This window comes from Hylobates moloch, unplaced genomic scaffold (genome assembly GCF_009828535.3).
Source record: "Hylobates moloch isolate HMO894 unplaced genomic scaffold, HMol_V3 SCAFFOLD_16, whole genome shotgun sequence".
Taxonomy (NCBI): Eukaryota; Metazoa; Chordata; class Mammalia; order Primates; family Hylobatidae; genus Hylobates; species Hylobates moloch.
In genome coordinates this window covers 17,316,469-17,329,946 of record NW_026652291.1, presented here as the reverse complement: position 1 = coordinate 17,329,946, position 13,478 = coordinate 17,316,469, and the positions used below count along the sequence as shown (strand labels likewise).

At 41.9% G+C, this 13,478-nt stretch overlaps 1 protein-coding gene across 2 annotated transcripts in view; it reads right to left on the bottom strand.

The window, feature by feature from the left end:
- Positions 1–13,478, bottom strand: part of KCNK10 (potassium two pore domain channel subfamily K member 10) — a 148,389-nt gene that overhangs the window by 32,641 nt on the left and 102,270 nt on the right. For both annotated transcript variants that reach the window (XM_032179905.2, XM_032179903.2), the window contains exon 4: positions 13,076–13,236. In XM_032179905.2, the coding sequence (XP_032035796.1) occupies positions 13,076–13,236 (161 nt within the window). The remainder of the gene's footprint in view (positions 1–13,075; positions 13,237–13,478) is intronic.

Sequence of the window (13,478 nt, the reverse complement as noted above, 5' to 3'; positions counted from 1 at the left end):
TGAGACAGAGTTTCACTCTTGTTGCCCAGGCCGGAGTGCAATGGCACCGATCTCAGCTCACCACAACCTCCACCTCCCGGGTTCAAGTGATTCTCCTGCCACAGCCTTCCCAAGTAGCTGGGATTACAGGCATGCACCACCACACCTGGCTAATTTTGTATTTTTAGTAGAGATGGGGTTTCTCCATGTTGGTCAGGCTGGTCTTGAACTCCTGACCTCAAGTGATCCGCCCACCTCAGCCTCCCAAAGTGCTGGGATTGCAGGCTTGAGTCACCACACCAAGCCACTCTATGCTCTTAAAACCATCGAAGCAGAGCACTGAGGCATTCTGATGAGTCCAGAAAAAGAAGAATGCTTTGGAGGACAAGACCAGCTATCTCAGGGCACCAAGAGGCTTGGCTTTGAGCTGTGCATTTCCTCCTGTTTTTAACATTAAGCAGGTTGCACAAAGTGGAGCAATGGGTGGAAGAACAGAGTGGAGACTATCTTTGCCTGGCAACTGCTCTCGCAGAGGTTGGTCAAAACAAGTCAGCTATTGGTACAGTATAGGCCCCTCTTTTATTAGGTTGGTACAAAAGTAATTGTGGTTTTTGCCATTACTTTTAATGTCCTATAGTGATCTCAGAATATAAACCCATCTTTGTATTAGTCACATAGCAGCAGACATGAGCAAGGGGACACCTAAATCTTAGATTAACCTCCAAGAAAAGAGAACACAAAGAAAGAGATGTTAGCTAATAATGAGCTGGTATTAGGGAACTAAAGCAGGTACATAAAGAATCAGAGGCTATGATGCAATTCAACACACTGAGAGAGAGCATAAAGTCGGAAAACTAAAATCCTTTTAAAGCAGATAAAGACAGGTCCAATATCTTTCTCTCAACTAGCCATTTTTATCTGTCCCCAGGTCTTACTAAACCTTTTGTGAAGGCTCCTCTGAGCCATCAGATGTTATGCCTACATTGCAAGAGAAAGAAAAAAGGAGGTATAGTGGAATGACTAAGCCTATTCATGCACTCTGGGGCAGGGAGACCAGGTTTGGAATGCTAGCCCTGTCATTTGTAGGGTGTGTGACCTTGGACAAGTCACAGAACCAGTCTAAGCATTCTGATCTCATAAAATTAAGAAACAATAATGATTTATTTGGCAGGGTTACTGTACAGCTTACTCTAGGTAAAGCCCAGATAGCCCAGTATCTGGCATAATAAACCCTCAAAACAGATTAGCGACTCTATTAGTTCATTCTCACGCTGCTATGAAGAAATACTCAAGACTAGGTAATTTATAAAGAAAAGGGGTTTATTTGACTCACAGTTCCGCATGGCCAAGGAAGCCTCAGGAAACTTACAATCATGGTGGAAGGCACCTCTTCACAGGATGGCAGGAGAGAGAGCGAGTGTCAAGCAAAGGGGTTAAAGCCCCTTATAAAACCATCAGGTCTCATGAGAACTCACTATCACAAGAGCAGCATGAGAATAATCTCCCCCATGATTCAATTACCCCTCACTGGGTCCCTCCCACAACACATGAGGATTATGGGAACTACAATTCAGATGAGATTTGTGTGGGGACACAGCCAAACCATATCAGCGACTTACATCTAGGCTTTGGTACCACAGTGCCATAATACTCAGTATTATCTCAACAAAATCCTCTCAGACAAATGACAGATCCAAGGCTCCCTACAAAGGTTCCCGCATGCAGATGTTCATGAATAATTTCCCACCCCAAAGTAACAATCAGATTCCCAGAAGTTACCTGTGATCAAAGCTTGCCAGGGGGAAAAGAGAGAGAGAGAGAGAGAGAGATTCTGTTAAAGCTACCTGGAAAATGTTTAAATGATAAACGCTATCCAGGCAGTATTTTAAGTCGTTCTATTTTAGGCAATGTTTGATATCTTTACTGTACATAGAAAATAATGAAGATGCGCTTTAAAGGCCATTAAAACGTTCTATAGTGACCTCAGAAGACAACAGGAAACACCAAAGGGATACTGGCCAGTTATGAAAGGTAAGCCAAAAAAGAAGAAGAACAATACATTAGATAAGTCCCTATGGGTCAGTTAAAGTTAATGCTGAGATGGTTTGCCTAGTGAAGAATAATAGCAGAACAATTTATCATTATGTGTACTCATCAGAGTCAAGTCTCCAAGCATTTTTGCTTTATTGGTGAGAAATGATCTCATTCTCGGAGTATAAAATCTGCAAAGCCCTCTTTAAGGACCCATCTGAGAGAGGAGAGTTCTGAGTCGGAATGGCGCTAGCACTGAAAAACTGATTAGGACCATTGGTGGAGGCACCAGAGCTCGTGTGGAAGATTTGGATGGGGGACCATGGCATGCACCTTGTAGTCTTTGGGGCAATCGTCCCCTTATATCCCAGGATAACTATGGTCAAATTAACTGGGGCGATTTTGCCCCTGAGGACACATTTAGTAATGTCTGCAGACATTTTGGCTGCCCTAACTGTGGGCAGTGATGATGCTGGCATCAAGTGAGTAGAGGCCCAGGGATGCTGCTACACATCTCACAATTCACAGGACAACTCCTGTGACAAAGAATTATCCAGACCAAAATGTCAATAGTATCGAGGCTGAGCAATCCTGTGTTAAATGAAGGGAGGAAAGAAGGAGCCGTCCATGGAAAAACTGTCATGGGCTGTCATTAAGAAATGCTGTTTAGTCTGTTTTGTGGATGTCATGTATGTAGGTCACCCCAAATGTACATTCTGGCCCTATCATTAAAGCTACACAAAATCCTTAAACTAATTTGGAACAGACCTGGTTGATAAAGCTTTAAAATTATTTGCATTTTAAAATAATTACTTCCTACCTTCTTGCCTCTTAGGAAAAGGAAGAAAGCAATTGTTTACATTAAAACCAGGGTCTTTTCTCTGATAAAAATAAACTCATGGCAGGACGTGGTGGCTCATGCCTGTAATCCCAGCACTTTGGGAGGCCAAGGCGGGCAGATCATGAGGTAAGGAGTTCAAGACCAGCCTGGCCAATATGGTGAAACCTCATCTCTACTAAAAATATACAAAAATTAGCCAGGCATGGTGGCACGCACCTGTAGCCACAGCTACTCAAGAGGCTGAGGCAGGAGAGTTGCTTGAACCCGAGAGGCGGAGGTTGCAGTGAGCCAAGATCGTGCCACTGCCCTCCAACCTGGGCAACAGAGTGAGACTCCGTCTCAATAAATAAATAAATAAACCCACATTATCATGTAACATTACTCCTACTGAGTTATTTGTTAGGAACTTATAATACGGTATGTACTAGGGCAGGTATGACATAGAAGCAGATACTCCAGAGACATATGGGCACTCAAAAACTGAAGTTCACCAATATTGTGTCTTTTCTACACTACTGAACGGCAGCCATTTCTTCAACTAAAGCCTCAGCCTACCACTCTGCCCTCCTCCCCTGCCTCTTTGGGTGCAATGCTGATGTGCACAGCCAAGATCCTTGAACATTTTCATTACCAATAGGTATTGGAAACTGTAGCTGAACCTACAATGCTGAAAATAACACCCAGTTTTCAAAACAGTGATTTTGATTAGTTTGAAATAATAATTTTTATTTTTTTATTTTACTTAAAAATATTTTTAGAGACAGGGCCTCATTCTGGTGCCCAAACTATAGTACAGTGATGTGATCCTAGCTTACTGCAGTGTCAACCTCCTAGACTCAAGCAATCCTCACTCCTCAGCCTCCTGAGTGTCTAGGACTATAGGCACTTACCACCAAACCCAAGTAATTTGAATTTTTTTTTTTTTTGAGACAGAGTTTCACTCTGTCACCCAGGCTGGAGTGCAGTGACACAATCTTGGCTCACTGCAACCTCTGCCTCCCTGGTTCAAGCAATTCTCCTGCCTCAGCCCCCTGAGTAACTAGAACTATAGGCACACACTACCATGCCAGGCTAATTTTTGTATTTTTAGTAGGAACAGGGTTTCATCATGTTGGCCAGGCTGGTCGCAAACTCCCGACCTCAAGTGATCTGCCTGCCTCGGCCTCCCAAAGTGCTGGGATTACAGGCGTGAGCCACTGCGCCCAGTTCGATTTTTTTTTTTTTCAGAGATGGGGTCTCACTATGTTGCCCAGGCTGGTCTTGAACTCCTGGGCTCAAGTAATCCTTCTGTCTTGGCCTCCCAAAGAGCTGTGATTACAGATGTGGACACTGCGCCTGGCTCTTGAAATAATAATTATTTTAAGTTAACCCTTTTGCTGCTGAATGCTAGCTCAAAGATGCCTTGGGAGAAACAGAAGCTTCCTGCCAATTGTGTTCTTAAAAGCCTCTCCTTGATCCATGCCAGGCACATGGCAGAGGCCTGCAGGAGTCTGTGGCTTCCGCCACATGCCCCTTCCTGGAATCCAAAGTGTTTGATCAGTCCACTAATTTAACCATATTAGCACTTTGAGATTGTCATCACTTCCATCTTAAACATGTGGCCTGTTCTAAATTTTCCAAGTAATTTTGGCACTCGTAAGTCTAGGGTAATGTTTTATTATTTGTCAGTGACACCCAGAATCATTTGGATCCATAAGCAAATAAACATTTCTGCCATATCCTTGGGGCGGGGGGGGGAAAGCCAAAAAAAGAAAAAAAAAAAAAAAGGTGTCCCTTGGTTTTACAGGAAATATCAGAAGGCCTGCTGATCCGAGCCAGAAAAAAAGAAGCAGGTAACTTCCTACCAGAGGCCAAAGTCCAGCTTGGAGCCAAGAAAATGAGAATCAGTCCAAAATGTGACTGGTTTTCCTACAGCATTCTATCAAGTGATAATCAGCCTGGCCCAGCAAGACAGCTACCCCACAGCAGGGGAGAAAGAGGCCGCCTGCTTCCAAAACCTGCTTCAGAATCCAATGTCAGCCCTCCTTCATCCCAAATAAGCAGATATTTGGGATGCTAACTGCCCAGATATTTCCCTGGGAACTCAGGAAGAATTATTTTTACTTTAATTAGCATGGTATACTAAAATATTCTAAACTCCGCATTGGTTTCATGGTGTAGATTAATCTAACATTAATATCTTCAGCCCACGTGGAAGAGGTTAAGGCAGGATTAGTGGTTCTAATCCAGGTCCCACCACCAATTCACTGTGTGGATCCAGGCAAGTCACCTCATGGGCTTCATTTTCTCAGGTGTGAAATCTATGAGTCTCACAATAGTAGTATTCCCCCCGAAGAGTGATGCACAAACGACCTGGAACTAAATTCCTGAAAGGCTGGTCACCGTAGAGTGGGACCCAGGAGCGCATCTTAGAGCATATGTACATGACTATACTAGTGCGCAACAATTTTACCATCCACTACTATTCTTGGAGATAAAAGAAGGCATTCCAAACCCCCTTTGCAGCTACAAATGGGACCTGGTAACTAGCTCGGGCCAATGGGCTCTACCCGAAGGACAATGCTCTGAAGAGCCAGCAAGCAGCGCTCAGCTCTTTCCCCTGCCCTATCTAGCCCCTGAGCCTGAGAAGCTGCCTGGGTTGCAGCAGATCTGGCAGGAGTGGGAGTAAGCTGTTTGTGATAGGCTAGCTAATGCTGATTGATTCAAAGATCCCAATAGCCACCTAATTTATGACAAGGAGGAAAGAAGATATCTTCTCTAGAATGGTCTCAGTGGCTAGCAGTTAATTGACATCTATGTGAGACGTTATCATTTGCTTACTCCAACTTCTTTGCTAACAGAATTCTAATTTTGTTCATCACAGCAATGTGTTCAGCCCCAAGAGATGAAACATGATTCCTCTGCTCCTTAAGCATTGGAATCACTTGGCGAGCTTGGTAAACACAGATTGCTGAGCTCCAGCCCCACCCCCTAAAACCACCACCACAGAGAATTTTCATTTCTAACAAGTTTCCAGTAGATGCCGATGCTGATGGCCCAAGGGATACTGATGCCTAAGATTGAGGAACCAAACTTTGAGAATCACTGTTTAAGTCCATCATGGCAATACTATCGTCCTTTGTCTGATACTTCCTTTCCTATCCTCCGTTGCAGATGCTAATGTGATCTCATTCTGGGCAATGAGACAGAAGGGGAAATCTACAGGGTAACTTCTGGGAAAGATTTTTCTTCCATAAAAGGAGCTGATGTCAACACAATATTGAAAAAGAAGAAAAAAATTGGAGGACTGACACTAACTGGCTTTAAGACTTACTATAGAGCAAAAGTAATCAAGACAGTATGATATTGGAGAAAGAATAGACAAATAGATCAATGAACTAGAATAGAGAGCCCAAAATAGAACCACATAAATATAGTCAACTTATCTTTGACAAAGGAGCAAAGGCGACAATATGGAGGGAAAAAAAGTTCTTTTCAACAAATGGCACAGGAACAACTGAACATGCAAAAAATATGGCTGCAGACACAAAGCTTACACCCTTCACAAAAATCAACTTAAAAGTGATCACATACCTACATATAAAATGCAAAAGTATAAAACTCCTAGAAGGTAACATAGGAAGAAATCTACATGACCTTGAGTGTGCCAATTACTTTTTAGATACAATAAACACATGCTCCATGAAAGAAATAGTTGATAAGATGGACTTCATTAAAATTAAAACTTCTGCTCTGTTAAAGACACTATCAAGAGAATGAAAAGAGAACCAACAGATTGGGAGAAAATATTTGGAAAGGATATACTAGATAAAAAATGCAAAGGATATACTTGATAAAGGAATGTAATTCAAAATATATACAATATGGCCAGGCTTAGTGGCTCACGCCTGTAATCCCAGCACTCTGGGAGGCCGAGGCGGGTGGATCACCTGAAGTCAGGGGTTCGAGACCAGCTTGGCCAGTAAAGTGAAACCCCATCTCTACTAAAAATACAAAAATTAGCCAGGCATGGTGGTGCATGCCTGTAATCTCAGCTACTTGGGAGGCTGAGGCAGGAGAATCACTTGAACCCAGGAGGCGGAGGTTGCAGTGAGCCAAGATCACACCACTGCACTCCAGCCTGGGTGACAGAGTGAGACTCTGTCTCAATAATAATAATAATAATAATAATACATTACACATTATACATTAAATCTCAACAATAAAGAAACAAATAGCCCAATTAAAAAATAGGCCAAAGACTTTAACAGACACTTCACCAAAGAAGATATACAGATGGCAAGTAAGCATCTGAAAAGATGCTCCACAGTATACATCATCAGAGAAATGCAAATTAAAGCAAGATACCACTACACACTTAGAATTGAGAAAATTCAGAACACCCACAACAGCAAATGCTGATGAGGATATGGAGCAACAGGAACGGTCATTCACTGCTGGTGGAAGTACAAAATTGTATAGCCACTTTGGAAGACAGTGTGGCAATTTCTTATAAACCTAAGCATATTCTTACCATCCAATCCAGTCATCAACATCTTAGTATTTAACCAAAGGAGTTGAAAACTTATGTTCAACCAAAAAACATGTACACAGAGGTTTATATCAGCTTTATTTGTAATTACCAAATCTTAGAAGCAAACACGATGTCCTTCAGTAGGTGAATGGTCACATAAACTATGGTATACCCAGAAAATGGAATATTATTCACCACCCAACAGAAATGGACTACAAGCCATGAAAAGACATACAGGAAACTTTAATCCATATTTAAGTGAAATAAGCCAGTCTGAAAAGGCTACATACAGTATGAGTCCAACTACACAACTGTATCAGTCCATTTTCACGCTGCTGATAAAGACATATCTGAAACTGGGAACAAAAAGAGGCTTAATTGGACTTACAGATCCACATGGCTGGGGAGATCTCAGAGTCAAGGCGGGAGGTGAAAGGTATTTCTTACATGGTGGCAGCAAGAGAAAAATGAGGAAGAAGCAAAAGCAGAAACCCCTGACAAGCCTATCAAATCTCCTGAGGCCAAATCTCGTGAGGCTTATTCACTATCATGAGAATAGCACAGGAAAGACTGGTCCCCATGATTCAATTACCTCTCCCTGAGTCCCTCCCACAACACATGGGAATTCTGGGAGATATAAGTTGAGATTTGGGTGGGGACACAGCCAAATTATATCAATGACATTCTGGAAAAGACAAAACTATAATAAAAACATGAGTAGTTGTCAAAGGTTAGGAGAGCGGGATTGATGAACAAGCAGGGTACAGAGGATTTTTAGGAGACTGAAATATTATGTATGATACTATAATGGTAGATGCATGTCATTATAAATTTGCCCAAATTCATAGACTCTACAACACCAAGAGTGAACCCTAATGTAAACTATGGACTCTAGGTGATAATGATGCATCAAGGTAGGCTCATAAATTGTAACAAATGTACCAGTCTGGTGGGGGATGTTGATAATGAGGGAGACTGTGCATGTGTGGGGGCAAGGGGATATGGGATATCTCTGTACCTTCCTCTCCATTTTGCTGTGAATATGCAACTGCTCTAAAAAAAAGAAAAATTTTAAGGGAGTTCCTTTTGTATTTCCTGATATGAGGTTGGGTGAAAACGTGCTATTTGGTCATGAAGCAGCCATCTTGTAATGTGAGTGGCAAGTCTGAGGATGAAGAGCTACCAGGCCAAGGAAAACAGAGCAGAAAGAGATAACAAATCTGGATACACCTGACATTGTGGAGCTGATAGCACAAGCCTGAGTCAACGTACCTCCAGGCTTCTGGCTATGTGAGATAAGGGTTCAAACTCTTAACCCATTGTTAATCAGTGTTGGGAGTATGAAAATTGTCAGAATCAAAATGGGGTTACTTGTGTTTAAAACTCTGACAAACAGAGTCAGGGAAAGCCAGGGAAGAGTCATGCACAAATGCCTGATTATAAGAGCTATCATAAAAGACTGCAAAAACTACAGCCTTGCACAAAACCCACCACCGCCTTATGCAGAAAAGTATTTCTGTGAAGACATCTACCCAGCAACTGCCTGTCCAACCTTGGACTGGAATCACTCTTGTTATTGATCCTTGTACTCAAGGATAATTAGCTCAAAACAATAATGTAATCCTCCTCATTTTTCCTTTAAACTCCCCCCTCCTTTTTTTTTTTTTTTTTTTTTTGCTTTACTTCCCTGAATGCACACATAGTTTAAACTGGCATGTATGTTACCACTACAATACCCATCCCTGAGTAAATATCATTTTCTTTCAATGAGCCTCTCTCTGTATATTATTTAGGGTGACATAAATGGTGTCAGAAGTGGGATCAAAGTGAGTGCACCTCAGAGGAATGAGAGGTCCCTGGAATTGACTGCAGTACTGACTGAGCCCTTTCTGCTCTCTGCTTCTGTCCGTTGCCTCTTCTGTCTGGGTGACTCTCCTCTCAGATTCTCAGACTCCCTCCCTTTGGTGAGTTCTTTTTGACTTTACATGTGATTTGATTTGGCTAAAAGGTGCCTTAGGTAAAGAACTTTGCATCCCTCTTGGGTCTGTAAAAGGGGTTTTTGTTTGTTTGTTGGCAAGCGCTTTCTGGTAGAAAAGTATCCTTCTGCATTGAGTACTCTGGTTTCTACAGAATTTACATTCTGTCTAGTGGCATGTCTTTTCTGGTGAATTCACTTTTGGTTCCTTCTGTACATCTAGTTTAATATGTTATTTGGTCTGTACACCTGGCCTAAAAATTTTGTGTGGCTGGGCGTGGTGGCTCACGCCTGTAATCCCAGCACTTTGGGAGGCCAAGGAGGGCGGATCACCTGAGGCCAGGAGTTCCAGACCAGCCTTGCCAACATAGTCAAATCCCATCTCCACTTAAAAAAAAAAGAAAATTGTGAGCATTCTTATTTTAGTTTCATTTGGGTTTGGTTATGCACATCTGCAAATAATTTGGCACCTTTACTTTTACCTTTCCTTTGTTTCTGAACATCATCTGAGAGCAAAATTAAACATTCTAAGTGGTGGTGCAAGAAGACCTTTAAAAGTGTTGTTTTAAGCTTCTATGTTTGTAGTCATATGTTACACAGCAATAGAAAAACTAACGCAGCAGCAAGGTCCTAATACAGGGTAAAGTGATTGTAAGCCCTTTTGGAAACAAAGCTAAAGCTATATTCTCTGATCAGCTTATAAGCAATAAAGCTGGCAATTTGATCTCCATCTGATTCCTCCATTTCACAGTTAGTTCTGAACTCCAGAAGAGAAGAAAGAATTTTTATTTATTCATGTCATAAAAATTCCAATAGTCAGGCATTTTATTATTCTGCAACCAAAAGCATTTCTAAGTAATCCAATATCCCTCGGCAATTCTTTAAAATGAGGATCAGACCTGGGATGTGTTGGAAGGACCCAAAACAGGGTCACCTCAGGATTCAGGCATCTAGAAGACCAACTTTATATTTACTTTATTTATTGGTTGATTGATTAATACAGGGTCTCACTCTGTCGCCCAGGTTGGAGCACAGTGGCACGATCTCAACTCACTGCAACCTCCACCTCCTGGATTCAAGCAATTCTAATGCCTCTGCCTCCCAAGTAGCTGGGATTACAGGCATGCACCACCATGCCCTGCAAATTTTTGTATTTTTAGTACTGACGGGGTTTCACCATCTTGGCCAGGATGGTCTTGAACTTCTGACCTCAGGTGATCCACCCACCTCAGCCTCCCAAAGTGCTAGGATTACAGGTGTGAGCCACCATGCCCGGCAGAAGGCCAACTTTAGGTTTTATTTTTACTCCACCGTAAATCCTCTCTTCCCAAGAGCTGAGAGAAAACATAACAGATCAAGAGAAGGGCTTAACACTCATTGAGAAGAAGAAATACATAAACCTTCCCCCATGAGAACTAAAAATTCACAACCCCAAGCTTTGTTAGTTTATACAATTTTCACTCCTCAAATAACCACCTAAACATAATTGGACTTTTAAATGTAGTTTAAATCAATGGCAGAAAACTGAGATTTTCTACCAAAACTTTACATGCAGCAAGCAAACTGCTGCAGGATCAGTTGTTTGTATATTTAGGAAGTGTGCTTACATTCCTCCTGGAATTTGGTCACCCTTTCCAATAGCACCCTCCAACACTCAGCAAATGCATTCATTGTGCACTGCCAATTCAATAATATGCAACTGTCTCGCCTTCCTAAAAGAATCTTGACCTTTGATGGTGCTGCAAGGAGCTGAGTGAACAATCAGCATAAAGATGATATGTGAGGTTTCTAAGACTCTGTATCAGAATCTGCTGATGATCCATTTGAGAGGTAGCTTCAAGGGGAAGGAGAACCGTATACTCTATTTGTAGTCTGAAATTCATTAGGGGAGACTAAGTCCCTAAATTTAGTAGCAGATGTCCAAATGATTGCAACCTCTTCCGTCACTTTGAATATAGTAACTAGAATTTTTTCTGCTAAGGATGATTTCAAAAACTTTTAGTCCAATCCTTTCTTCTACAATAAGGAAACTGAGCTCTAAAGTAGCTACATAAAAATAAAAATGCCAGATCAGTCATTTCCCCAATTGAATCCTGTTCTGAGTATTCAATCCACCAGATTCTTTTTTCTCTAAGAGGGCCATGAGGCAGCAGCTAAGAGGGTGCTTCCAAGAAGTTCAAAACAGTTCTTGGAGACAGGGCTGCCATGTCTGGTTTAGGAAGAACTAAACATCTGAAAAGCAGGGAAGCTGAGCACTGATGGTTTCCATGGAGACTACTGGGGAGCCCAGGTGCATGGTCTAATGAGGCCACCGGCCAGCCAGCATGAAGGAGCAAAGGCTGTGGGACATTCCAGTAAAACTCACACACCACAGAGCTCTTCAGATGAAACCCGAATGAGTGGCTAGCCTGCCCATGAGGGCTTCTCTTGGAGAGACACACAGAAGCTCTGGGCTCTATATGTCTGCCCTATATGACAAGCTCTTTTCCACACATTATTTTATTTAATCATCACCAAAACCTGACAAACTAGATTCAAATTCTATCCCCTTTTGTGGATGAGTAAACTGAGGCAGCTGACCCAGGATCAGTGAGATTATAAATGGCTCACCCAGCTATGGTGCCTCATTCCTCCCATTCTGCTCTTTTTAAAAAGCCTCTGAAACTGCTCATCTGAAAGCTCACTTGCATTCTTCTAAAGAGAAGTATAAGCCATTATTGCAGAGACAGCCTTGAACTCCAAGTTTAAGAGTTCTTAGAGGGGGAAAAAAGCACAGCTTTAGAGCTTCCAGCTGATCTGTCTTTGGCCACCAGTCCTAGATCCTGGAAAAGACCTCAAAATGGCATTTTTAAACATTAAGTCATCATAAGAAAGCATTCCCTGAGGAAGGTTTGAAAGACTTGAGAATTAGGTCAGCAGTGTGTAAGAGAGCAGAAATGACCTTACACCTGAGCAAAACAGGTGTTCTGTGAAAGCATACGAATGAGTGTGAGTTAAAGGGCATTGGGAACCCCAGTTTAATCACTCAGCCACTCATGCCTGCAACTGATGCCAGGAATAATTTATTAATTAATTTTAATTTCAGTAAATAAATTCCTTGAGTTGAGATAGTTGTCTCTTGTTTAAAGATAAATATTCCAGAAAGGAAAAACCCACTAAGGCAATAGCAATCATCAACAGTTCAGTAGGAAGTAGTACATCAGGATGCCATTTCTGAGGGAGCACTCAGCAGTGAGAGGTGGGAGAGAGACAGACCATTAGGAGATAGGCGCAAAGCACAGAGCAGTGTCTGGAGAAGTCAGGCTTCTGGCAGAAGCAGGATTAGCCTGAAGACACTGTGCTTGAAAATAAAATGGAGTGAGGGAGTTCCAACAACGAAACGGATGGATTTACAGTTTTCTACATCATTACAAACACAATGAGGAACCCCATCTTCCATCTTTAAGGAGAAACTGAGCTTGTCTCACCTCTTCAAAAAATCTGTGTTGGCAAATCCATACTTAACTCTCTTGTGTTGTGATTGCGGAAATACCACTCTAAAATAGGAGGCTATTCAAAGAAGGGAGTTTAGGTGCAAGATCTTTGACTTTCATTGGCCAAAACAGAAAATACAATCATAACATTAAAATTATTCCATTAAAAGCAGACAATGCCCCTGATACTGCCTCCTGGATCCTGTCAGGCCAAAGCCAACTGGATCACAGTGGTTAGAATTTAAATATGACGCAGTACTCACTCGAAAGACCTTCTCCACTCTCGCAATGCTTTTCCCAAAGATGGTTCCAAGTTGGTCTCCAATTCCAGCCAATAAGAAACCAAAGAGTGGAATTCCAAAGATGGCATATAAAATACAAAAGATTTTGCCTCCTTCAGTGCTCGGAGCAATATTCCCATACCCTGGTGAGAAATATTAAAAAGAGGGAGAGTGGCAGAGAAATTAGCATACTGACCAAAGAACTCAGAGACTTTTTTAAAAGTTTGTACATTCCCCCACCTTATGAGCTTTAGGGAGTAGCATTTCATTTCAAAGGCCCTATACAATTCGCAACATTGTTCCATTGCTTCTCTTCCTTCTCCCCTTATAAAAGGTTTTAAGATTTCTTGGATATTAACACATTTTAGGAAATTCATGGTCACTC